Below are 27,877 nucleotides of genomic sequence, written 5' to 3'. Positions count from 1 at the left end.
CTGGTCATTGCGGACGCACCGCAGGTTGGACGGCTGCCATTGCCTTGAATGGAAGCCGTTCGTGTGGAATCCGCATAAAAATGGCGTATGCTTCAGTGTGAAGTGCGGACGCCGTGCTTCCTGTACAGATTCTGCAAATCAAATCCCCCGGGCGGTATTTGATACAGATTCGCGGTGCGGACGCTGACCACTGATTCTGCAGCAAATATTCACCTGTGTGCAGGAGCCCAGGGGCAGAAAATTGCGCCGTGAATATATCCTACGGTTGCGCTTACATCTGGCCGGTCTTGGTGCTGGTCCACATAAAAATCGACAGCGTATTTTGCGCGGCGCAGTTTGGGGCAGATCCGCACATGGGTCAATTGAATGGTGACTCATGCTGCGGATCTGCGTGAAACGCCAACACAATCGTACGGCTTTTGGCGGATTCCACCCCACCTCCGCCAGCTGTGAGCATCAGGTCTGCTCGGGGTCTCCATCCCGAAAGGCCACTGAGATGCAAGGCAGACATGCAATGGCTCCATATAGCCGCTGGGGCTGTCGGTCCTGTTCACACAGTGTACAGACTGACAACTAACACCGCCCCCTGCCGGCGCGGACTGACCACACGGGAGACTCATCCAGCCGGCGGCGGGTAGGCGAACGTACTAACTGTGTCTCCGCGAGGCCGCCGTAGCCGAGCAGGAAGTAGCGGCTATAATGTGGGTCGGCGGGGGATTGCTGTTACATAATAGCAGACTGTAAGCAGATCAGCGGGATTGTGTGACAGCCTGCAGCCGCCATGGCCGCCGCTCTGCTGCTGCCGCTGGGGATCGGCCTGGGGCTCTATGTACTCATCTACTACAACTTCATCCGAGGCCGGCGGTGCAAGAGCGATCTCAGCCTGACAGGGAGAACTGTCATAGTCACAGGTGAGCGCGACCTCAGCCTGACAGAGAGAACTGTCATAGTCACTGGTGAGAGGGACCTCAGCAGGACAGGGAGGACTGTCATAGTCACTGGTGAGAGGGACCTCAGCCCGACGGGGAGTACTGTCATAGTCACAGGTGAGAGGGACCTCAGCCCGACGGGGAGTACTGTCATAGTCACAGGTGAGAGGGACCTCAGCCCGACGGGGAGTACTGTCATAGTCACAGGTGAGAGGGACCTCAGCCCGACGGGGAGTACTGTCATAGTCACAGGTGAGAGGGACCTCAGCCCGACGGGGAGTACTGTCATAGTCACAGGTGAGAGGGACCTCAGCCCGACGGGGAGTACTGTCATAGTCACAGGTGAGAGGGACCTCAGCCCGACGGGGAGTACTGTCATAGTCACAGGTGAGAGGGACCTCAGCCCGACGGGGAGGACGGTCATAGTCACAGGTGAGAGGGACCTCAGCCCGACGGGGAGGACGGTCATAGTCACAGGTGAGAGGGACCTCAGCCCGACGGGGAGGACGGTCATAGTCACAGGTGAGAGGGACCTCAGCCCGACGGGGAGGACGGTCATAGTCACAGGTGAGAGCGACCTCAGCCCGACGGGGAGAACTGTCATAGTCACAGGTGAGAGGGACCTCAGCCCGACGGGGAGAACTGTCATAGTCACAGGTGAGAGGGACCTCAGCCCGACGGGGAGAACTGTCATAGTCACAGGTGAGAGGGACCTCAGCCCGACGGGGAGAACTGTCATAGTCACAGGTGAGAGGGACCTCAGCCCGACGGGGAGAACTGTCATAGTCACAGGTGAGAGGGACCTCAGCCCGACGGGGAGAACTGTCATAGTCACAGGTGAGAGGGACCTCAGCCCGACGGGGAGAACTGTCATAGTCACAGGTGAGAGGGACCTCAGCCCGACGGGGAGAACTGTCATAGTCACAGGTGAGAGGGACCTCAGCCCGACGGGGAGAACTGTCATAGTCACAGGTGAGAGGGACCTCAGCCCGACGGGGAGAACTGTCATAGTCACAGGTGAGAGGGACCTCAGCCCGACGGGGAGAACTGTCATAGTCACAGGTGAGAGGGACCTCAGCCCGACGGGGAGAACTGTCATAGTCACAGGTGAGAGGGACCTCAGCCCGACGGGGAGAACTGTCATAGTCACAGGTGAGAGGGACCTCAGCCCGACGGGGAGAACTGTCATAGTCACAGGTGAGAGGGACCTCAGCCCGACGGGGAGAACTGTCATAGTCACAGGTGAGAGGGACCTCAGCCCGACGGGGAGAACTGTCATAGTCACAGGTGAGAGGGACCTCAGCCCGACGGGGAGAACTGTCATAGTCACAGGTGAGAGGGACCTCAGCCCGACGGGGAGAACTGTCATAGTCACAGGTGAGAGGGACCTCAGCCCGACGGGGAGAACTGTCATAGTCACAGGTGAGAGGGACCTCAGCCCGACGGGGAGAACTGTCATAGTCACAGGTGAGAGGGACCTCAGCCCGACGGGGAGAACTGTCATAGTCACAGGTGAGAGGGACCTCAGCCCGACGGGGAGAACTGTCATAGTCACAGGTGAGAGGGACCTCAGCCCGACGGGGAGAACTGTCATAGTCACAGGTGAGAGGGACCTCAGCCCGACGGGGAGAACTGTCATAGTCACAGGTGAGAGGGACCTCAGCCCGACGGGGAGAACTGTCATAGTCACAGGTGAGAGGGACCTCAGCCCGACGGGGAGAACTGTCATAGTCACAGGTGAGAGGGACCTCAGCCCGACGGGGAGAACTGTCATAGTCACAGGTGAGAGGGACCTCAGCCCGACGGGGAGAACTGTCATAGTCACAGGTGAGAGGGACCTCAGCCCGACGGGGAGAACTGTCATAGTCACAGGTGAGAGGGACCTCAGCCCGACGGGGAGAACTGTCATAGTCACAGGTGAGAGGGACCTCAGCCCGACGGGGAGAACTGTCATAGTCACAGGTGAGAGGGACCTCAGCCCGACGGGGAGAACTGTCATAGTCACAGGTGAGAGGGACCTCAGCCCGACGGGGAGAACTGTCATAGTCACAGGTGAGAGGGACCTCAGCCCGACGGGGAGAACTGTCATAGTCACAGGTGAGAGGGACCTCAGCCCGACGGGGAGAACTGTCATAGTCACAGGTGAGAGGGACCTCAGCCCGACGGGGAGAACTGTCATAGTCACAGGTGAGAGGGACCTCAGCCCGACGGGGAGAACTGTCATAGTCACAGGTGAGAGGGACCTCAGCCCGACGGGGAGAACTGTCATAGTCACAGGTGAGAGGGACCTCAGCCCGACGGGGAGAACTGTCATAGTCACAGGTGAGAGGGACCTCAGCCCGACGGGGAGAACTGTCATAGTCACAGGTGAGAGGGACCTCAGCCCGACGGGGAGAACTGTCATAGTCACAGGTGAGAGGGACCTCAGCCCGACGGGGAGAACTGTCATAGTCACAGGTGAGAGGGACCTCAGCCCGACGGGGAGAACTGTCATAGTCACAGGTGAGAGGGACCTCAGCCCGACGGGGAGAACTGTCATAGTCACAGGTGAGAGGGACCTCAGCCCGACGGGGAGAACTGTCATAGTCACAGGTGAGAGGGACCTCAGCCCGACGGGGAGAACTGTCATAGTCACAGGTGAGAGGGACCTCAGCCCGACGGGGAGAACTGTCATAGTCACAGGTGAGAGGGACCTCAGCCCGACGGGGAGAACTGTCATAGTCACAGGTGAGAGGGACCTCAGCCCGACGGGGAGAACTGTCATAGTCACAGGTGAGAGGGACCTCAGCCCGACGGGGAGAACTGTCATAGTCACAGGTGAGAGGGACCTCAGCCCGACGGGGAGAACTGTCATAGTCACAGGTGAGAGGGACCTCAGCCCGACGGGGAGAACTGTCATAGTCACAGGTGAGAGGGACCTCAGCCCGACGGGGAGAACTGTCATAGTCACAGGTGAGAGGGACCTCAGCCCGACGGGGAGAACTGTCATAGTCACAGGTGAGAGGGACCTCAGCCCGACGGGGAGAACTGTCATAGTCACAGGTGAGAGGGACCTCAGCCCGACGGGGAGAACTGTCATAGTCACAGGTGAGAGGGACCTCAGCCCGACGGGGAGAACTGTCATAGTCACAGGTGAGAGGGACCTCAGCCCGACGGGGAGAACTGTCATAGTCACAGGTGAGAGGGACCTCAGCCCGACGGGGAGAACTGTCATAGTCACAGGTGAGAGGGACCTCAGCCCGACGGGGAGAACTGTCATAGTCACAGGTGAGAGGGACCTCAGCCCGACGGGGAGAACTGTCATAGTCACAGGTGAGAGGGACCTCAGCCCGACGGGGAGAACTGTCATAGTCACAGGTGAGAGGGACCTCAGCCCGACGGGGAGAACTGTCATAGTCACAGGTGAGAGGGACCTCAGCCCGACGGGGAGAACTGTCATAGTCACAGGTGAGAGGGACCTCAGCCCGACGGGGAGAACTGTCATAGTCACAGGTGAGAGGGACCTCAGCCCGACGGGGAGAACTGTCATAGTCACAGGTGAGAGGGACCTCAGCCCGACGGGGAGAACTGTCATAGTCACAGGTGAGAGGGACCTCAGCCCGACGGGGAGAACTGTCATAGTCACAGGTGAGAGGGACCTCAGCCCGACGGGGAGAACTGTCATAGTCACAGGTGAGAGGGACCTCAGCCCGACGGGGAGAACTGTCATAGTCACAGGTGAGAGGGACCTCAGCCCGACGGGGAGAACTGTCATAGTCACAGGTGAGAGGGACCTCAGCCCGACGGGGAGAACTGTCATAGTCACAGGTGAGAGGGACCTCAGCCCGACGGGGAGAACTGTCATAGTCACAGGTGAGAGGGACCTCAGCCCGACGGGGAGAACTGTCATAGTCACAGGTGAGAGGGACCTCAGCCCGACGGGGAGAACTGTCATAGTCACAGGTGAGAGGGACCTCAGCCCGACGGGGAGAACTGTCATAGTCACAGGTGAGAGGGACCTCAGCCCGACGGGGAGAACTGTCATAGTCACAGGTGAGAGGGACCTCAGCCCGACGGGGAGAACTGTCATAGTCACAGGTGAGAGGGACCTCAGCCCGACGGGGAGAACTGTCATAGTCACAGGTGAGAGGGACCTCAGCCCGACGGGGAGAACTGTCATAGTCACAGGTGAGAGGGACCTCAGCCCGACGGGGAGAACTGTCATAGTCACAGGTGAGAGGGACCTCAGCCCGACGGGGAGAACTGTCATAGTCACAGGTGAGAGGGACCTCAGCCCGACGGGGAGAACTGTCATAGTCACAGGTGAGAGGGACCTCAGCCCGACGGGGAGAACTGTCATAGTCACAGGTGAGAGGGACCTCAGCCCGACGGGGAGAACTGTCATAGTCACAGGTGAGAGGGACCTCAGCCCGACGGGGAGAACTGTCATAGTCACAGGTGAGAGGGACCTCAGCCCGACGGGGAGAACTGTCATAGTCACAGGTGAGAGGGACCTCAGCCCGACGGGGAGAACTGTCATAGTCACAGGTGAGAGGGACCTCAGCCCGACGGGGAGAACTGTCATAGTCACAGGTGAGAGGGACCTCAGCCCGACGGGGAGAACTGTCATAGTCACAGGTGAGAGGGACCTCAGCCCGACGGGGAGAACTGTCATAGTCACAGGTGAGAGGGACCTCAGCCCGACGGGGAGAACTGTCATAGTCACAGGTGAGAGGGACCTCAGCCCGACGGGGAGAACTGTCATAGTCACAGGTGAGAGGGACCTCAGCCCGACGGGGAGAACTGTCATAGTCACAGGTGAGAGGGACCTCAGCCCGACGGGGAGAACTGTCATAGTCACAGGTGAGAGGGACCTCAGCCCGACGGGGAGAACTGTCATAGTCACAGGTGAGAGGGACCTCAGCCCGACGGGGAGAACTGTCATAGTCACAGGTGAGAGGGACCTCAGCCCGACGGGGAGAACTGTCATAGTCACAGGTGAGAGGGACCTCAGCCCGACGGGGAGAACTGTCATAGTCACAGGTGAGAGGGACCTCAGCCCGACGGGGAGAACTGTCATAGTCACAGGTGAGAGGGACCTCAGCCCGACGGGGAGAACTGTCATAGTCACAGGTGAGAGGGACCTCAGCCCGACGGGGAGAACTGTCATAGTCACAGGTGAGAGGGACCTCAGCCCGACGGGGAGAACTGTCATAGTCACAGGTGAGAGGGACCTCAGCCCGACGGGGAGAACTGTCATAGTCACAGGTGAGAGGGACCTCAGCCCGACGGGGAGAACTGTCATAGTCACAGGTGAGAGGGACCTCAGCCCGACGGGGAGAACTGTCATAGTCACAGGTGAGAGGGACCTCAGCCCGACGGGGAGAACTGTCATAGTCACAGGTGAGAGGGACCTCAGCCCGACGGGGAGAACTGTCATAGTCACAGGTGAGAGGGACCTCAGCCCGACGGGGAGAACTGTCATAGTCACAGGTGAGAGGGACCTCAGCCCGACGGGGAGAACTGTCATAGTCACAGGTGAGAGGGACCTCAGCCCGACGGGGAGAACTGTCATAGTCACAGGTGAGAGGGACCTCAGCCCGACGGGGAGAACTGTCATAGTCACAGGTGAGAGGGACCTCAGCCCGACGGGGAGAACTGTCATAGTCACAGGTGAGAGGGACCTCAGCCCGACGGGGAGAACTGTCATAGTCACAGGTGAGAGGGACCTCAGCCCGACGGGGAGAACTGTCATAGTCACAGGTGAGAGGGACCTCAGCCCGACGGGGAGAACTGTCATAGTCACAGGTGAGAGGGACCTCAGCCCGACGGGGAGAACTGTCATAGTCACAGGTGAGAGGGACCTCAGCCCGACGGGGAGAACTGTCATAGTCACAGGTGAGAGGGACCTCAGCCCGACGGGGAGAACTGTCATAGTCACAGGTGAGAGGGACCTCAGCCCGACGGGGAGAACTGTCATAGTCACAGGTGAGAGGGACCTCAGCCCGACGGGGAGAACTGTCATAGTCACAGGTGAGAGGGACCTCAGCCCGACGGGGAGAACTGTCATAGTCACAGGTGAGAGGGACCTCAGCCCGACGGGGAGAACTGTCATAGTCACAGGTGAGAGGGACCTCAGCCCGACGGGGAGAACTGTCATAGTCACAGGTGAGAGGGACCTCAGCCCGACGGGGAGAACTGTCATAGTCACAGGTGAGAGGGACCTCAGCCCGACGGGGAGAACTGTCATAGTCACAGGTGAGAGGGACCTCAGCCCGACGGGGAGAACTGTCATAGTCACAGGTGAGAGGGACCTCAGCCCGACGGGGAGAACTGTCATAGTCACAGGTGAGAGGGACCTCAGCCCGACGGGGAGAACTGTCATAGTCACAGGTGAGAGGGACCTCAGCCCGACGGGGAGAACTGTCATAGTCACAGGTGAGAGGGACCTCAGCCCGACGGGGAGAACTGTCATAGTCACAGGTGAGAGGGACCTCAGCCCGACGGGGAGAACTGTCATAGTCACAGGTGAGAGGGACCTCAGCCCGACGGGGAGAACTGTCATAGTCACAGGTGAGAGGGACCTCAGCCCGACGGGGAGAACTGTCATAGTCACAGGTGAGAGGGACCTCAGCCCGACGGGGAGAACTGTCATAGTCACAGGTGAGAGGGACCTCAGCCCGACGGGGAGAACTGTCATAGTCACAGGTGAGAGGGACCTCAGCCCGACGGGGAGAACTGTCATAGTCACAGGTGAGAGGGACCTCAGCCCGACGGGGAGAACTGTCATAGTCACAGGTGAGAGGGACCTCAGCCCGACGGGGAGAACTGTCATAGTCACAGGTGAGAGGGACCTCAGCCCGACGGGGAGAACTGTCATAGTCACAGGTGAGAGGGACCTCAGCCCGACGGGGAGAACTGTCATAGTCACAGGTGAGAGGGACCTCAGCCCGACGGGGAGAACTGTCATAGTCACAGGTGAGAGGGACCTCAGCCCGACGGGGAGAACTGTCATAGTCACAGGTGAGAGGGACCTCAGCCCGACGGGGAGAACTGTCATAGTCACAGGTGAGAGGGACCTCAGCCCGACGGGGAGAACTGTCATAGTCACAGGTGAGAGGGACCTCAGCCCGACGGGGAGAACTGTCATAGTCACAGGTGAGAGGGACCTCAGCCCGACGGGGAGAACTGTCATAGTCACAGGTGAGAGGGACCTCAGCCCGACGGGGAGAACTGTCATAGTCACAGGTGAGAGGGACCTCAGCCCGACGGGGAGAACTGTCATAGTCACAGGTGAGAGGGACCTCAGCCCGACGGGGAGAACTGTCATAGTCACAGGTGAGAGGGACCTCAGCCCGACGGGGAGAACTGTCATAGTCACAGGTGAGAGGGACCTCAGCCCGACGGGGAGAACTGTCATAGTCACAGGTGAGAGGGACCTCAGCCCGACGGGGAGAACTGTCATAGTCACAGGTGAGAGGGACCTCAGCCCGACGGGGAGAACTGTCATAGTCACAGGTGAGAGGGACCTCAGCCCGACGGGGAGAACTGTCATAGTCACAGGTGAGAGGGACCTCAGCCCGACGGGGAGAACTGTCATAGTCACAGGTGAGAGGGACCTCAGCCCGACGGGGAGAACTGTCATAGTCACAGGTGAGAGGGACCTCAGCCCGACGGGGAGAACTGTCATAGTCACAGGTGAGAGGGACCTCAGCCCGACGGGGAGAACTGTCATAGTCACAGGTGAGAGGGACCTCAGCCCGACGGGGAGAACTGTCATAGTCACAGGTGAGAGGGACCTCAGCCCGACGGGGAGAACTGTCATAGTCACAGGTGAGAGGGACCTCAGCCCGACGGGGAGAACTGTCATAGTCACAGGTGAGAGGGACCTCAGCCCGACGGGGAGAACTGTCATAGTCACAGGTGAGAGGGACCTCAGCCCGACGGGGAGAACTGTCATAGTCACAGGTGAGAGGGACCTCAGCCCGACGGGGAGAACTGTCATAGTCACAGGTGAGAGGGACCTCAGCCCGACGGGGAGAACTGTCATAGTCACAGGTGAGAGGGACCTCAGCCCGACGGGGAGAACTGTCATAGTCACAGGTGAGAGGGACCTCAGCCCGACGGGGAGAACTGTCATAGTCACAGGTGAGAGGGACCTCAGCCCGACGGGGAGAACTGTCATAGTCACAGGTGAGAGGGACCTCAGCCCGACGGGGAGAACTGTCATAGTCACAGGTGAGAGGGACCTCAGCCCGACGGGGAGAACTGTCATAGTCACAGGTGAGAGGGACCTCAGCCCGACGGGGAGAACTGTCATAGTCACAGGTGAGAGGGACCTCAGCCCGACGGGGAGAACTGTCATAGTCACAGGTGAGAGGGACCTCAGCCCGACGGGGAGAACTGTCATAGTCACAGGTGAGAGGGACCTCAGCCCGACGGGGAGAACTGTCATAGTCACAGGTGAGAGGGACCTCAGCCCGACGGGGAGAACTGTCATAGTCACAGGTGAGAGGGACCTCAGCCCGACGGGGAGAACTGTCATAGTCACAGGTGAGAGGGACCTCAGCCCGACGGGGAGAACTGTCATAGTCACAGGTGAGAGGGACCTCAGCCCGACGGGGAGAACTGTCATAGTCACAGGTGAGAGGGACCTCAGCCCGACGGGGAGAACTGTCATAGTCACAGGTGAGAGGGACCTCAGCCCGACGGGGAGAACTGTCATAGTCACAGGTGAGAGGGACCTCAGCCCGACGGGGAGAACTGTCATAGTCACAGGTGAGAGGGACCTCAGCCCGACGGGGAGAACTGTCATAGTCACAGGTGAGAGGGACCTCAGCCCGACGGGGAGAACTGTCATAGTCACAGGTGAGAGGGACCTCAGCCCGACGGGGAGAACTGTCATAGTCACAGGTGAGAGGGACCTCAGCCCGACGGGGAGAACTGTCATAGTCACAGGTGAGAGGGACCTCAGCCCGACGGGGAGAACTGTCATAGTCACAGGTGAGAGGGACCTCAGCCCGACGGGGAGAACTGTCATAGTCACAGGTGAGAGGGACCTCAGCCCGACGGGGAGAACTGTCATAGTCACAGGTGAGAGGGACCTCAGCCCGACGGGGAGAACTGTCATAGTCACAGGTGAGAGGGACCTCAGCCCGACGGGGAGAACTGTCATAGTCACAGGTGAGAGGGACCTCAGCCCGACGGGGAGAACTGTCATAGTCACAGGTGAGAGGGACCTCAGCCCGACGGGGAGAACTGTCATAGTCACAGGTGAGAGGGACCTCAGCCCGACGGGGAGAACTGTCATAGTCACAGGTGAGAGGGACCTCAGCCCGACGGGGAGAACTGTCATAGTCACAGGTGAGAGGGACCTCAGCCCGACGGGGAGAACTGTCATAGTCACAGGTGAGAGGGACCTCAGCCCGACGGGGAGAACTGTCATAGTCACAGGTGAGAGGGACCTCAGCCCGACGGGGAGAACTGTCATAGTCACAGGTGAGAGGGACCTCAGCCCGACGGGGAGAACTGTCATAGTCACAGGTGAGAGGGACCTCAGCCCGACGGGGAGAACTGTCATAGTCACAGGTGAGAGGGACCTCAGCCCGACGGGGAGAACTGTCATAGTCACAGGTGAGAGGGACCTCAGCCCGACGGGGAGAACTGTCATAGTCACAGGTGAGAGGGACCTCAGCCCGACGGGGAGAACTGTCATAGTCACAGGTGAGAGGGACCGCAGCCCGACGGGGAGAACTGTCATAGTCACAGGTGAGAGGGACCGCAGCCCGACGGGGAGAACTGTCATAGTCACAGGTGAGAGGGACCGCAGCCCGACGGGGAGAACTGTCATAGTCACAGGTGAGAGGGACCGCAGCCCGACGGGGAGAACTGTCATAGTCACAGGTGAGAGGGACCGCAGCCCGACGGGGAGAACTGTCATAGTCACAGGTGAGAGGGACCGCAGCCCGACGGGGAGAACTGTCATAGTCACAGGTGAGAGGGACCGCAGCCCGACGGGGAGAACTGTCATAGTCACAGGTGAGAGGGACCGCAGCCCGACGGGGAGAACTGTCATAGTCACAGGTGAGAGGGACCGCAGCCCGACGGGGAGAACTGTCATAGTCACAGGTGAGAGGGACCGCAGCCCGACGGGGAGAACTGTCATAGTCACAGGTGAGAGGGACCGCAGCCCGACGGGGAGAACTGTCATAGTCACAGGTGAGAGGGACCGCAGCCCGACGGGGAGAACTGTCATAGTCACAGGTGAGAGGGACCGCAGCCCGACGGGGAGAACTGTCATAGTCACAGGTGAGAGGGACCGCAGCCCGACGGGGAGAACTGTCATAGTCACAGGTGAGAGGGACCGCAGCCCGACGGGGAGAACTGTCATAGTCACAGGTGAGAGGGACCGCAGCCCGACGGGGAGAACTGTCATAGTCACAGGTGAGAGGGACCGCAGCCCGACGGGGAGAACTGTCATAGTCACAGGTGAGAGGGACCGCAGCCCGACGGGGAGAACTGTCATAGTCACAGGTGAGAGGGACCGCAGCCCGACGGGGAGAACTGTCATAGTCACAGGTGAGAGGGACCGCAGCCCGACGGGGAGAACTGTCATAGTCACAGGTGAGAGGGACCGCAGCCCGACGGGGAGAACTGTCATAGTCACAGGTGAGAGGGACCGCAGCCCGACGGGGAGAACTGTCATAGTCACAGGTGAGAGGGACCGCAGCCCGACGGGGAGAACTGTCATAGTCACAGGTGAGAGGGACCGCAGCCCGACGGGGAGAACTGTCATAGTCACAGGTGAGAGGGACCGCAGCCCGACGGGGAGAACTGTCATAGTCACAGGTGAGAGGGACCGCAGCCCGACGGGGAGAACTGTCATAGTCACAGGTGAGAGGGACCGCAGCCCGACGGGGAGAACTGTCATAGTCACAGGTGAGAGGGACCGCAGCCCGACGGGGAGAACTGTCATAGTCACAGGTGAGAGGGACCGCAGCCCGACGGGGAGAACTGTCATAGTCACAGGTGAGAGGGACCGCAGCCCGACGGGGAGAACTGTCATAGTCACAGGTGAGAGGGACCGCAGCCCGACGGGGAGAACTGTCATAGTCACAGGTGAGAGGGACCGCAGCCCGACGGGGAGAACTGTCATAGTCACAGGTGAGAGGGACCGCAGCCCGACGGGGAGAACTGTCATAGTCACAGGTGAGAGGGACCGCAGCCCGACGGGGAGAACTGTCATAGTCACAGGTGAGAGGGACCGCAGCCCGACGGGGAGAACTGTCATAGTCACAGGTGAGAGGGACCGCAGCCCGACGGGGAGAACTGTCATAGTCACAGGTGAGAGGGACCGCAGCCCGACGGGGAGAACTGTCATAGTCACAGGTGAGAGGGACCGCAGCCCGACGGGGAGAACTGTCATAGTCACAGGTGAGAGGGACCGCAGCCCGACGGGGAGAACTGTCATAGTCACAGGTGAGAGGGACCGCAGCCCGACGGGGAGAACTGTCATAGTCACAGGTGAGAGGGACCGCAGCCCGACGGGGAGAACTGTCATAGTCACAGGTGAGAGGGACCGCAGCCCGACGGGGAGAACTGTCATAGTCACAGGTGAGAGGGACCGCAGCCCGACGGGGAGAACTGTCATAGTCACAGGTGAGAGGGACCGCAGCCCGACGGGGAGAACTGTCATAGTCACAGGTGAGAGGGACCGCAGCCCGACGGGGAGAACTGTCATAGTCACAGGTGAGAGGGACCGCAGCCCGACGGGGAGAACTGTCATAGTCACAGGTGAGAGGGACCGCAGCCCGACGGGGAGAACTGTCATAGTCACAGGTGAGAGGGACCGCAGCCCGACGGGGAGAACTGTCATAGTCACAGGTGAGAGGGACCGCAGCCCGACGGGGAGAACTGTCATAGTCACAGGTGAGAGGGACCGCAGCCCGACGGGGAGAACTGTCATAGTCACAGGTGAGAGGGACCGCAGCCCGACGGGGAGAACTGTCATAGTCACAGGTGAGAGGGACCGCAGCCCGACGGGGAGAACTGTCATAGTCACAGGTGAGAGGGACCGCAGCCCGACGGGGAGAACTGTCATAGTCACAGGTGAGAGGGACCGCAGCCCGACGGGGAGAACTGTCATAGTCACAGGTGAGAGGGACCGCAGCCCGACGGGGAGAACTGTCATAGTCACAGGTGAGAGGGACCGCAGCCCGACGGGGAGAACTGTCATAGTCACAGGTGAGAGGGACCGCAGCCCGACGGGGAGAACTGTCATAGTCACAGGTGAGAGGGACCGCAGCCCGACGGGGAGAACTGTCATAGTCACAGGTGAGAGGGACCGCAGCCCGACGGGGAGAACTGTCATAGTCACAGGTGAGAGGGACCGCAGCCCGACGGGGAGAACTGTCATAGTCACAGGTGAGAGGGACCGCAGCCCGACGGGGAGAACTGTCATAGTCACAGGTGAGAGGGACCGCAGCCCGACGGGGAGAACTGTCATAGTCACAGGTGAGAGGGACCGCAGCCCGACGGGGAGAACTGTCATAGTCACAGGTGAGAGGGACCGCAGCCCGACGGGGAGAACTGTCATAGTCACAGGTGAGAGGGACCGCAGCCCGACGGGGAGAACTGTCATAGTCACAGGTGAGAGGGACCGCAGCCCGACGGGGAGAACTGTCATAGTCACAGGTGAGAGGGACCGCAGCCCGACGGGGAGAACTGTCATAGTCACAGGTGAGAGGGACCGCAGCCCGACGGGGAGAACTGTCATAGTCACAGGTGAGAGGGACCGCAGCCCGACGGGGAGAACTGTCATAGTCACAGGTGAGAGGGACCGCAGCCCGACGGGGAGAACTGTCATAGTCACAGGTGAGAGGGACCGCAGCCCGACGGGGAGAACTGTCATAGTCACAGGTGAGAGGGACCGCAGCCCGACGGGGAGAACTGTCATAGTCACAGGTGAGAGGGACCGCAGCCCGACGGGGAGAACTGTCATAGTCACAGGTGAGAGGGACCGCAGCCCGACGGGGAGAACTGTCATAGTCACAGGTGAGAGGGACCGCAGCCCGACGGGGAGAACTGTCATAGTCACAGGTGAGAGGGACCGCAGCCCGACGGGGAGAACTGTCATAGTCACAGGTGAGAGGGACCGCAGCCCGACGGGGAGAACTGTCATAGTCACAGGTGAGAGGGACCGCAGCCCGACGGGGAGAACTGTCATAGTCACAGGTGAGAGGGACCGCAGCCCGACGGGGAGAACTGTCATAGTCACAGGTGAGAGGGACCGCAGCCCGACGGGGAGAACTGTCATAGTCACAGGTGAGAGGGACCGCAGCCCGACGGGGAGAACTGTCATAGTCACAGGTGAGAGGGACCGCAGCCCGACGGGGAGAACTGTCATAGTCACAGGTGAGAGGGACCGCAGCCCGACGGGGAGAACTGTCATAGTCACAGGTGAGAGGGACCGCAGCCCGACGGGGAGAACTGTCATAGTCACAGGTGAGAGGGACCGCAGCCCGACGGGGAGAACTGTCATAGTCACAGGTGAGAGGGACCGCAGCCCGACGGGGAGAACTGTCATAGTCACAGGTGAGAGGGACCGCAGCCCGACGGGGAGAACTGTCATAGTCACAGGTGAGAGGGACCGCAGCCCGACGGGGAGAACTGTCATAGTCACAGGTGAGAGGGACCGCAGCCCGACGGGGAGAACTGTCATAGTCACAGGTGAGAGGGACCGCAGCCCGACGGGGAGAACTGTCATAGTCACAGGTGAGAGGGACCGCAGCCCGACGGGGAGAACTGTCATAGTCACAGGTGAGAGGGACCGCAGCCCGACGGGGAGAACTGTCATAGTCACAGGTGAGAGGGACCGCAGCCCGACGGGGAGAACTGTCATAGTCACAGGTGAGAGGGACCGCAGCCCGACGGGGAGAACTGTCATAGTCACAGGTGAGAGGGACCGCAGCCCGACGGGGAGAACTGTCATAGTCACAGGTGAGAGGGACCGCAGCCCGACGGGGAGAACTGTCATAGTCACAGGTGAGAGGGACCTCAGCCCGACGGGGAGAACTGTCACAGGTGAGAGGGACCTCAGCCCGACGGGGAGAACTGTCACAGGTGAGAGGGACCTCAGCCCGACGGGGAGAACTGTCACAGGTGAGAGGGACCTCAGCGGGACGGGGAGAACTGTCCTAGTGACAGGTGGGGACGACCTCAGCCCGACAGGGAGAACTGTCATATATCGCCAAGAGAGTTGAATCAACAGCACGAATAATTATCCCAATAGGGTCAGACCTGTGTGCCATCGCCAGTAGGGAGATCCAAACCAAAAAATCTCCAAAATCAAAGTCCAGGTAAATAAATAAGGTCTGGCAGCACTGCAGGATGCAGTAAAATCAGATGATCTTTATTTTCCCATCACCCACAAACAGCGACATTTCGGCTTATGAAAGCCTTCTTCATGGGGAGAACTGTCATAGTGACAGGTGAGGGCGACCTCAGCCCGACGGGGAGAACTGTCATAGTGACAGGTGAGGGCGACCTCAGCCCGACGGGGAGAACTGTCATAGTGACAGGTGGGGGCGACCTCAGCCCGACGGGGAGAACTGTCCTAGTGACAGGTGGGGGCGACCTCAGCCCGACGGGGAGAACGGTCCTAGTGACAGGTGGGGGCGACCTCAGCCCGACGGGGAGAACGGTCCTAGTGACAGGGGGGGCGACCTCAGCCCGACGGGGAGAACTGTACTAGTGACAAGTGGGGGCGACCTCAGCCCGACAGGGAGAACTGTCATAGTGACAGGTGAGGGCGACCTGAGCCTGACGGGGAGAACTGTCACAGTGACAGGTGGGGGCGACATCAGCCCGACGGGGAGAACTGTCATAGTGACAGGTGAGGGCGACCTGAGCCCGACGGGGAGGACTGTCATAGTGACAGGTGAGGGCGACCTCAGCCCGACGGGGAGAACTGTCATAGTGACAGGTGAGGGCGACCTGAGCCCGACGGGGAGGACTGTCATAGTGACAGGTGAGGGCGACCTCAGCCCGACGGGGAGGACTGTCACAGTGACAGGTGAGGGCGACCTCAGCCCGACGGGGAGGACTGTCACAGTGACAGGTGAGGGCGACCTCAGCCCGACGGGGAGGACTGTCACAGTGGCAGGTGAGGGCGACCTCAGCCCGACGGGGAGGACTGTCACAGTGGCAGGTGAGGGCGACCTCAGCCCGACGGGGAGGACTGTCACAGTGGCAGGTGAGGGCGACCTCAGCCCGACGGGGAGGACTGTCACAGTGGCAGGTGAGGGCGACCTCAGCCCGACGGGGAGGACTGTCACAGTGGCAGGTGAGGGCGACCTCAGCCCGACGGGGAGGACTGTCACAGTGGCAGGTGAGGGCGACCTCAGCCCGACGGGGAGGACTGTCACAGTGGCAGGTGAGGGCGACCTCAGCCCGACGGGGAGGACTGTCACAGTGGCAGGTGAGGGCGACCTCAGCCCGACGGGGAGGACTGTCACAGTGGCAGGTGAGGGCGACCTCAGCCCGACGGGGAGGACTGTCACAGTGGCAGGTGAGGGCGACCTCAGCCCGACGGGGAGGACTGTCACAGTGGCAGGTGAGGGCGACCTCAGCCCGACGGGGAGGACTGTCACAGTGGCAGGTGAGGGCGACCTCAGCCCGACGGGGAGGACTGTCACAGTGGCAGGTGAGGGCGACCTCAGCCCGACGGGGAGGACTGTCACAGTGGCAGGTGAGGGCGACCTCAGCCCGACGGGGAGGACTGTCACAGTGGCAGGTGAGGGCGACCTCAGCCCGACGGGGAGGACTGTCACAGTGGCAGGTGAGGGCGACCTCAGCCCGACGGGGAGGACTGTCACAGTGGCAGGTGAGGGCGACCTCAGCCCGACGGGGAGGACTGTCACAGTGGCAGGTGAGGGCGACCTCAGCCCGACGGGGAGGACTGTCACAGTGGCAGGTGAGGGCGACCTCAGCCCGACGGGGAGGACTGTCACAGTGGCAGGTGAGGGCGACCTCAGCCCGACGGGGAGAATCATCAGGCCGGATTCACACGTGCATATGCGTTTTTTCCGTACATATTTGTGCCATGTTTTTGGGCGCTGCGCATTTGCGTGTCCAACAGCACTCTTTGGTAGAATTGCGCACCGACGCTCTCAGCCATTGAAATGGCTAATTAGTGTAACGAGGCCAAGATGTGTTCTGTCCTCTGCGGACGCCCAGGAAGGTGGGGCGCTGCGACTGGTTTTTGTGACTGAATTGTGCAACTATGAGCATGTGAACAAACCCATTGAAACCAATGGCTTCTATTATCTGCGTATCGTGCTTAAATCCATCTGTGTGAATCCGGCCTCCTAGCCACAGGTAACCAGCAGGGGGCGCTCCACGGCTCGAGGTTTCCTGGGTTTTATCCCCCTTTGAACATGGCTTTTTTTAGTTTTTTTATTTATTTATTTTTGATGATTTTCTCCTCCTCGCACTCGAGCAATCCCAGGTTTTTTATTCTTCTACCGACCGCTACGTGTGACGGCTTGTTTTTTTGCGGGAGGAGTTGTAGTTTTCAGTGATTCAGTTTACTGCAGCATATACGGCACTGAAAAAGTTTTAAAAATTTCTAAGCGGGGTGAAACGGGAAAAAAACGCAATTTCACCTTATTTTTACAGCCTACAGACTGTGGCAGAAACGCTCTAACTGTATTCTGCGGTCAGTCGGATTACGCGGATGCCAAATGTCTTTCTTTTGTTGTAAAACCAAGAAAAAAAGTTTTTTTGTACGGTGTTAGTCGGTACTGCGAAATGTGATTGTTCCTAGCAAGAGAAACCAAGTAATCTTGTAGATATGATACCTTTTAATGGCTAACAAAAATACATGATGTTGCAGCGAGCTTTCAGACCTCTCAGGGTCCTTTCTCAGGCATAATGGAACAGATCTACAGACGTGTTTACTATGTGGAATCCTGAGGCCTCGTTCACACAGGCTACAAAACATGTGAAGGAACCCATTGGAAACCATGAGCTTCACATACATGTGTTCTGTAGCCCGTGTGAAAGAGGCCTAATATTCCAACATCCCACACGAGGATGGACTGACCGCCTGCCAGGCGCACCTTGAGGCCAATGGGGTTTCCTCTGAATCGGTGCTACAACTCACAAGATTCATCCTCAATCATTTCTCCTCTGGCAAGGAGATATTCCTGCAACTCACCGGAACCACAATGGGCAGTAAAATGGCACCGCAATATGCCAACCTTTAGATGGCAATACTGGAGAGTGACTTTCTGGCCTCCTGCCACAACAAACCATTGGCCAACTTCCGCTACATTGATGACATCATAATCATCTGGACCAACACTGAACAAGAACTAATAAAATTCCATGAAAGATTCAATGCATCCCACCCCACCGTAAACCTGACATTAAGCTTCTTGTATACCGAAATCAACCTTTTTGGACACCACCATAAAGATTTCAAACAACTCAATACAGACATCCCTGTATCGAAAACTGATAGATCGCCCACATACCTCAGATGGGACAGTTTCCATCCTAAACACATCAAAAAGTCCATAGTCTACAGCCAGGCCATCAGATACAACCGGATCTGATCCAACCCAACAGAACATTTATACCATCTTACAAGGACATTTGTAAATCAGGGCTACCATCCCACCTCAATTGATGACCAAATCACCAGAGCCACCAGGATACCCAGAAATCAACTACTCCAATACAAGGAGAAGGAAAGAAACAATCGTGTGCCTTTAGTAGTGACCTACAATCCGCAGCTAGAAATACTAAGGAAAACTGCAAAGAAACACCATCATGCCCTACACAAGGATGACCGTCTGAAAACCATATTCCCGGACCCTCCCCTTCTGTGTTACAGGCAACCTCAAAATTTGAGGAACCTTGAAATCAGGAGTGCATTGCCCTCCGACACACAAAAAAGAACTTATCCCTGTAATGTAAGGAGCTCTAAGACCTGCTCACATGTACTGACTGCGGACAGGATCCCCAACACACAGCAGGACTATAAGATCCAGGGGACATTCACATGTTCCTCGTCCAATGTTGTGTACCTGATCCTGTGCAGTAAATGTCCTGTTGGGGGCCTTTATATCAGGTAAACAGGACAAAAACTGAGAGCCAGGATGAGATCTCATCTCCACATGATTAGAGAGGGAAAGATGTAATAATTACCTGTGGCAAAACATTTTTGTGGTCACGGACACAGCATAGAGCAGATGAGTTATACTGAAGGGCAACTTCAAGTCGCAGCGTCACAGAAGAATTTGGGAGTATTAAGTTGATGACCATTTTTGATACTCTCAAGAATGGAATGAACCTTGGAGCGGTGTTCTTGTATCAGTGGAGAATATGAAAGGTCAAGAGGGGCGTCCTTAAGGAGAGCACCCAGGAGGTGTGTTGAGACACCTGAGGGGTGAGTGGGTTGGGGGATGGCATCGTCTCTTCCCAAGGAGAGCACCCAGAAAGGGTGCTATTCCCAAGCCTTGTTTTATAGACTTGGTAAAAACTCATACATTGATTTAAAAGAATGCTGTCATCCAATAGGTGGCGCTGCAGAGGTATTATTCCATCTTCCTTGTTTGCAGGTCTGAAGGAGAGATTTCACATTCCTTGTCACTGGACTAATTATTTACTGTTATGGTCATCCCTCCCTGCTATTGATCCCAGCATGTCTGTGCCCTTCTACTCTCTGTATCTGGTAATTATGTTCCTGCCCTCCCATGTGATCATGTGTATTTATTAAATATTACTTAAGAGTTGTTCCATTATGCCTGATGATGAATCCTAAGTAGGTCTGAAAGCTCGCTGTATCATCATGTATTTTTGTTAGCCAATAAAAGGTCTCATATCTACAAGATTACTTGGTTTCTCTTACTGAGAACGATCCCTTTTTTTTTCTTTGTTGCACTGCTTTCAAAAAATATATTATTTTTAGATTCCTCGCTGTCTCCTGTCCACCATGACATTTTTTTTTTCCGTCAATGACGTTCGTTGGATTCTTGTTTTTGACATGTAGTTACTATTGGTACCGTTTTGGGGCACATATACCACTTTTTTATCCTTTTTTTTTTTTTTATGCTTTGTACTTTTTTTGTCACCAGATAAGAGGAAAATGTTGGCATTATTTTTGTTTCGTGTTCGCTGTGCGGTATGGATAATGCATTATTTTAATAGATTGGACTTTCCCAGATGCAATAATGCCAAAAATGTTATTTTATATCTTTATGTTTAAGTATGGATTCCGCCGTGTGAACATTCCGGTAGAGTCCATTGTGTGATCTCTGCAGTTACAGGTTTTATGACACACGAGTCGCTTCTTAGTCGTTTCACTGACTCCATATCATATTTGTATCTATAGGAGGAAATGTTGGGATCGGCAAGATGACGGCGCTGGACTTGGCCAAGCGGGGCGCTCGCGTTATTCTGGCTTGCCGTGTAAAAGAAACCGCAGAAGCCGCCGCATACGACATAAGGAGAGTAAGTGCGCCACTCACAGGAGACATTTGTGAAGTTCTTACAGCGGGTTCATCACAGACGCACGTTATCTGCTGTGCACAGCCTTCTGATCAGTGGGGGTCCGACTGACCGATGGAACTTCCACTGAGATGCTCACAACCCCTCTATTCACGTCAATGGGACTGCTAGAGATGGCATGTATGTGACCACCACTTCATTCATTCAGAGATGTGCTGGACCACCATTTTCCGGATCGGTGGGGGTACCATTGGTCAAACCTCCACAGATCCCCCTATCCTGTGGATAAGGATAACTTGTTTTTGCGGTAAAACCCTTTAAAGGGAACCTGCCAACTTCTATGAGCACAGTAAGCTAAAGGCCCGTTTACACTCAAAGATGATTGCTCAAAAGATAGGGAGATTGACAGACTAAGCGATCATTTTGCGTAAGCTTATAATAGGAGTTAATGCCCATTAGCAGCTTATTCCCTTCATTTGCATGTAAATGAGCCTCCGGAGCTGTATGTAGAGAACAGCAGGTGGTCTGTTCTCCGCATACAGTTCCTTTGTTCTGTTGTGGGGCTGCAAGCTGAATACAATGTAATCAGCACTCTCCGTGATGAACACAACATGCAGTCTCTGCTATCCACTCTCCGGCTGAACGATGGATTTTATGCTCCCCTAAAAATCGTCATTCAGACGAAGATGGGAGCACTTACACACAACGATTATCACTCAAACGATTGCTTTTGAGTGAATTTTCATAGAATCTTAGAATGGTAGAGTTGGAAGGAACCTCCAGGGTCATCGGGTCCAACCCCCTTCTCAGTGCAAGTGCAGGATTCATTTTGAGTGGTAATCGTTGCGTGTAAATGGGGCTTAAGTTGTGGTGCTCACAGCCCGGTCCTGAGGAGTCTGTGGATTTACTTCTTCCACTCGCCTGGCTCACGTACAGTAGTTAAAAATGTACCTACTGTAGGAAAATGGTAACATCAGGCTTATTATGTCATGTACAGTCCTGTGCAAAAGCTTCAGGCAGGTGTGGAAACAATGCTGCAAAGTAAGAATCCTTTCAGAAATAGACGTGTTAATTGACAAAAATAAACTATTAACAAAACACAAAGTGAATCAACAAAAGGAATCTAATCGCATCAATATTTGGGATGACCACCCTTTGGCTTCAAAACGCATCAATTCTTCTAGGTACACTTGCACAGTTTATTCCGACCATCTTGGAGAACTAAGCACAGATCTTCTGTGGATGTAGGCTTGCTCAAATCCTTCTGTCTCTTTATGTAATCCCAGACAGACTGAATGATGTGAGATCAGGGCTCTGTGGGGCAGTATGATCACTTCCAGGACTCCTTGTTCTTCTTTACACTGAAGATAGTTCTTAATGACATTAGCTGGATGTTTGGAGTTGTTGTCCTGCTGTAGGATAAATCTGGAGCCAATCAGATGTCTCCCTGATGGTATTACATGATGGATAAGTATCTGCCTGTATTTCTCAGCATTGAGGACAACATTAATCCTGACCAAATCCCCAACTCCATTGGCTGAAATGCAGTCCCAAATTTGCCAGGAACCTTCACCATGATTCACTGCTGCCTGCAGACACTCATTATTGTACCGCTCTCCACCATGCTTCACTGCTGCCTGCAGACACTCATTATTGTACCGCTCTCCACCAGGCTTCACTGCTGCCTGCAGACACTCATTATTGTCCCGCTCTCCACCAGGCTTCACTGCTGCCTGCAGACACTCCTTATTGTCCCGCTCTCCACCAGGCTTCACTGCTGCCTGCAGACACTCATTATTGTCTGACTATTCAGTACTAGCGGCCACCTCTAGTGCTCATGCAATATCACTTTCACGGGAGCTGTCAGATCCTTGCCTGTCATTTCATATCAAGGGGTCTAATGTGGTTGGATTGTGCCAACCGTGTTTCATTATTTTCCCCAAAGATATGTGTTCGGCAGCTAGTTATCCAACCCTGCCTCCATAGAATAAGCTTGCAGACTCCACTGAGCGTCCATGCTTTTGGGCATGTCGGCAATCTGAATTGTTAGCCAAACGACTATTGAAAGTCTGGGTTCAGTTTAAAGTTACTGCATTTGGAAAATTGTCACTCAGAACAAGACATCACCGTGTAGTGATCCCTGCGGGCGGTTAGGGAATATGTAACAGCATGAAGGTGTAGGCATGTACCTTAAAGATGTCTTATGTCTTCTTCAGCTCTCTGGCAATAATCAGGTGCTCTTCATGAAGCTTGATCTGGCCTCCATCGCATCAATTAGGTCATTCTGCAAAACGTTTCTGAGCAGTGAACCTCGTCTGGACATCCTTATAAACAATGCAGGTGAGACGACAGCATCAATGGACTCGTTCTATCCTGATATGGTGATCAGTATATACAATGAATAACCACTTTATTGTAGACGCCCATCCAGTAGTGCCTTCGGCTAGTCCAGCATTGGTGACCAGGGCTCGTTGGAAGTCACTCAGATCGCTCAATTTTCCCATTCCAATGTGGATGCACACTGAAATAGATCCAAAGAAGGCTTGCTTACTGCAGTTTTTGCTGTGCTCCGGGGTCACCTATCTGATTTCCATACAATGAAGCTCCAATCTTAAGGTCCATTGACACGCAACGATTATCACTCAAAATTCATTCAAACTATGGCATATGAGAATAATCATTGCATGTAAACGCTGCCATCGTTCACTCTTTGGCTGAATGATGATTTTTAAGGTGAGCTTAAAAATCCATTGTTCAGCCGGAGAGAGATAACAGAGACCGCACGCTGTGTTCTGCACGGAATTTGGAGATTACATTGTATTCAGTTGACAGCCCGTGCTAGAACAATAGAGCTGTGTGCAGAGCTCAGACCACATGCTGTGCTCTGCAAACAGCTTCCAGAGGCCCCTTTACACGCAAATGATGCAGATGAAGTCTTAATGGACATTAGTGTCCATTAACACGATGCAAAAAGATTACCTAAACTGTCAATCTTTCAATCGTTTGAAAGATTGTCTTTGCGTGTAAATGGACCCTAACACCCCCACTATTTATTTTGGATACGTATAACCCAAGTTCTGATCTGACAGTATTTATGGGATTTGTTTTTCTTCTGACTTTTTTTAGGTATTGAAGGTAAAGGCAAGACTGAGGATGGCTTCAATTTGGTCTTTGGAGTCAATCACTTAGGTCATTTTCTGTTGACTGAATTGCTCTTGGATCGTCTCAAGCAGTGCAGTCCAAGTCGTATAGTGGTTCTTGCCTCTAACGCCCATAAAAAGGGAAGGATTGATTTCAAGAATCTTAATCCACCTGGAGAAACGTGGAAGGAAATTCTCCAGGCGTATTGTGATAGTAAACTCGCCAATATTCTGTTTGTTCGTGAGCTGGCCAACAGATTACAAGGCACTGATGTCACTTGTTATGCTGTTCACCCAGGTAGGTGCCCACCCGTCCGTGCTGTTCTTCAGTTACATAGGGCTGACTGCCTAACCACAGCGCAGTGTGAATAATTTGTCTTTGATAGTGACTCAAGAGTAACTCATTAACTCACTGGTTACATAGCCTAGAAGTGGTTTTTCACATTTTATTCTTCGCTCTGTACCGCACATGCCCTCCAAGTAAGGGTCCTTTTAGACAAGCTGATTATCGTTTGAATGAGCGAGCAAACGCGTTCGCTCTTGTACCTGCCTGTCTAAACAGGCGGCACATCATTGGCTTTAAATGCCGCTGCCGATTATAACAACAGCATTTAAATATACCGTACGCCACTCGCCACCCCCCCCTCCCCCCCTCCCTACCCCGCGATGAGATTGCAGGGGGCCGTGCAGCCTTATGAAATGCCCCAGGACTATTTTGGCAGTATGCCTAACAAGCCATCCCCTTAAGGTGGCTTGATAGACTGCCTGCCCAATCACAGTATGATGTAATGCTATGACATTATATGATCGTGCAGGAGCGATCAAAGCATCGCAAGTTGTCCGCCGTGGGGACTGAAAAAAAAAAAAAAGTGAAAGTAAGCACAATAAAATTACTAATTGTTTAAGAAAAAACAAAAAAAAACCTTTTGCCATATTTGCCATAAAATAACCTAAATAATAAAATAAAAATACATATTTGCTATCGCTGCTTCCTTAAGAGTCCAGTCTATCAAAGTAACGCATTATTTACCCCGCCTAGTGAACGAAGTCTGAAAAAAATAGAAAGGAAGAGAGAACACCAGAAATGCACTCCAAGGAAAAATGCAATAAAAAGTGATCAAAAACTCATATTTATTCCAAGATATCAACGGACACTACAGGACGTACCGCACGAAATGAGTCCTCGCACAACTATGTCGACAGAAAAATAAAAAAGTTATTGCGTGCAGAAGATGGCAGCAGAAAATAATTTTAAAAAATTAAATGTCTTTAAAAAAAATATAAAAGTAGTACAGCAAAAAAAAACTGAGTTTGGTATCCTAGTAAACATTCTGACCTATAAAATAAAGCTATCATGTCGCTTTTGTTGCAGTTTGTGCGATGTAGAAACAAGACCCACCGAAAGATGGCAGAATGTCGTTTTTTTTTTTTTTCATTTTACCCCATTTTTTTACGTCTTTCAGTGCATTCTACAGTACATTAAATAGTAACATTAAAAAAAAAACTCTTCCCGCAAAAACAAGCCCTCGTACAGCGATGTCAATGGATAAATAAAGGAGTTACGATTTTTTTAAAAGGGTCAGGGAAAAATGAAAGGGGGGGGGGGGGGGTCGCGTCATTAAGGGGTTAACGTATATGGTTGTGTATTGCAGAATTTATTGGTGTAGCTGGGGAAGTTGGCTATGAAGCTAATGCATGTTTGTTTATTTCTTATCCGTTGCATTGGGGGACAAAATTTAGACTGTGGGTACAGCTACTGCCACTAGGAGTTGAACCCTAAGCAAAAAAATGTTGCCTCCTCCTACCAGCTATACCCTCCTGCAGGCACCAAGCTAATCCGTTTTAGCTTAGTTTTCATAGGAGGTAGAACTCTTCATTCACTGGTCTTCAACTCTTATCCTATCTTATTTGGGAATACAGGGCTGGCATTGGATTCTGCCTGTTACACTACCGAGGAGGGCGAACAGACTGGAGCTAACCAGTGTGTTGTCAGTCCAACTCTTGGAAGACAAGGTGGCAAGTCAACATCCATTTAATCCTAACCCGCCAGCTGTAGTGGCCCTCACCTATTGGAGCCCTGCCTTTCTACCCAAAAGCAGGCGAACACACTGCTGAAGTCCTGGATGCCTGCAGGAGGGGTATAGCTGGTAGGAGCTAGCGCTCATTTGCTTAGGGTCCGCATCCTAGTAGCAGCAGCTATACCCACGGTGCCTGCAGGAGGGGTATAGCTGGTAGGAGCTAGCGCTCATTTGCTTAGGGTCCACCTCCTAGTAGTAGCAGCAGCTATAACCACGGTCTAAGCCGTGTCCCCCAATGAACGTGACGGGAAAGAGATTTAACGCTAAGTGCAAAAATCTTGTTTTCATGCCTCCTTCATTATCTCTTTCCTTACAGGTGTGGTGCTCACTAATTTAGGACGCAACTTGCCCCACTGGCTTCAGATACTACTGTTCCCCATTGCCTGGTTCCTACTGAAGACTCCTGTGGATGGAGCACAGACTTCTATTTACTGCGCTGTCCAAGAGGGCATTGAAATGTACAGTGGCCGCTACTTTGCCAATTGCCAGGCTCAACAGGTCAAGCCCCATGCTCGGGATGATGCAGTAGCCAAGAAACTGTGGGAGGTTAGCGAAGGGCTCCTTGGACTAACAAAATAAAAGTTCCACCACCTCCAGACATCCCACAACAAATAACCTTCTAAATCTATAGAGCCACCCATACATGTACATGCAGGTTCGAGAGCTCTTACCGAGCAACAATCTATGCAATTAATTAATTTTAAAAAAACATACAAAAATTGTTTTCTAAATAGATTTTACCAAAATATTCACTTAACTTAATTATTTTCCAAAGTTATTTCCAGGTCCCTCATAAGAAGCATGTCTATTCTCCACGGCATGCTAGTACACTATTTGTATGGAAGAAAAAGCCTCTAGAATGAGTTATTTTACTGCAAAACTCGGCATGCAGTTCCATCTCAGGCAGATATGCAAATGATTAGAATTGTGGTGTGATTACATGAACGGTCCTGCCACCTGAGGCCCTAAAAGTGGTTCCACTCTTGGCCTATAAAGGCTCTGAGGGGCTCCTTGTGTGCAGTGACCTCTTCTTCCGCTTGTGTAGAGCTTGTTGACCACCAGACGCCTCAACGACGCAATTGAAGAGCGACTATTAGAATGCGAGAAGCTGGATGGTCGCATTGATGAATTGCCGGCACGAGGACCGTTATAACCAGACTGTTAAGAGGTGTTGGGACCAGTGGATATGTGAGGGGACACACACGGACCACCAGTGAAGAGGATCATCTGATTGCCTAACGGGAACAAACGTCTCCAACTGTTTCGTTGTCCGCCATCCAGAGACGGGTGGCACTATCATTGCAGGCCCCTGTGTCTGTCATTTGCAGGTGCTTGACTGAATGATATTCGGCCTCACGGTGCCCATTATGTGTATGTCTTTAACACCCATCCACCGTCTCTGCTATTGTATTGGTGTCATGAACAACAAACCGGGAGCCACTCGGCTGAGTCCTGGGGGCTAAAGACAGGTGAGTGTGGGTTTTTTGTTTGTTTTTGTTTTCATTTTTTTATTTTTTTTAAATCCCATAGCCAGTCGCTAACATTTTTTTTGCGGTAATGACACAACCCCTTTAACCTACCTTCTTAGAAATTGGTGATATGTAGTGAAATCCTATAGGTAAGTGACCTTTTTAAATAAGGGTTCATGCACATCAGCTTTGGGGGATCCATTCAAAGTCTCGGCCATGGAATTCCTTTAAAATCCCAGACAAAATATGACTTTCTTCACTATTTTATCCCAGAAACTTTTGAACTCCAGTCTACCATATTAAATGCAGCTCAGGTTTTTTAAATGGGGAGGGGGTCATGTGATATATCATTCTTGGCTAGAATTTTCTCAGAAACTGTGTCAGTTTTGCCTTAGGTTTATTTGTTTACCAACTTTGCCCCCACTTAAAGGGGTTGTCCCGCAGAAGCAAGTGGGGTTACATACTTCTGTATGGCCATATTAATGCACTTTGTAATATACATCGTGCATTAAATATTGGCCATACAGAAGTTATACACTTATCCCCTTCTGGTGCTGGCGTCCCCGTCTCCATGGCGACGAGCTAACTGCTTCTCTGGTCGCACGAACAGTCGGGCTTGCGCAGACAGGAATCCCCTTCTGTAAGGTCCTTTCTCACGAGCTGCGTCCTGGCTCCTCCCCTTTCTCAGCGTCATTGCGTAGCTCCGCCCCCGTCACATGGTGCCGATCAGCCAATGAGGTGGCTGGAATCGGCAATGGAGCTCAGAC

The 27,877-nt window shown here is 54.3% G+C and overlaps 1 protein-coding gene across 1 annotated transcript; it reads left to right on the top strand.

The window, feature by feature from the left end:
• Positions 1–620: 620 nt before the first annotated feature.
• DHRS13 (dehydrogenase/reductase 13) lies at positions 621–27,877 on the top strand. Its single transcript, XM_066599563.1, has 5 exons — positions 621–911; positions 20,308–20,426; positions 22,640–22,763; positions 23,550–23,861; positions 25,958–27,877. Exons 1-5 carry the CDS (start codon positions 782–784, stop codon positions 26,218–26,220), a joined length of 948 nt encoding a protein of 315 aa, XP_066455660.1. The 5' UTR covers positions 621–781; the 3' UTR covers positions 26,221–27,877.

The sequence above is a fragment of the Eleutherodactylus coqui genome, chromosome 4, assembly GCF_035609145.1.
Source record: "Eleutherodactylus coqui strain aEleCoq1 chromosome 4, aEleCoq1.hap1, whole genome shotgun sequence".
Classification (NCBI taxonomy): domain Eukaryota; kingdom Metazoa; phylum Chordata; class Amphibia; order Anura; family Eleutherodactylidae; genus Eleutherodactylus; species Eleutherodactylus coqui.
This window is presented reverse-complemented; position numbering and strand designations above follow the sequence as displayed.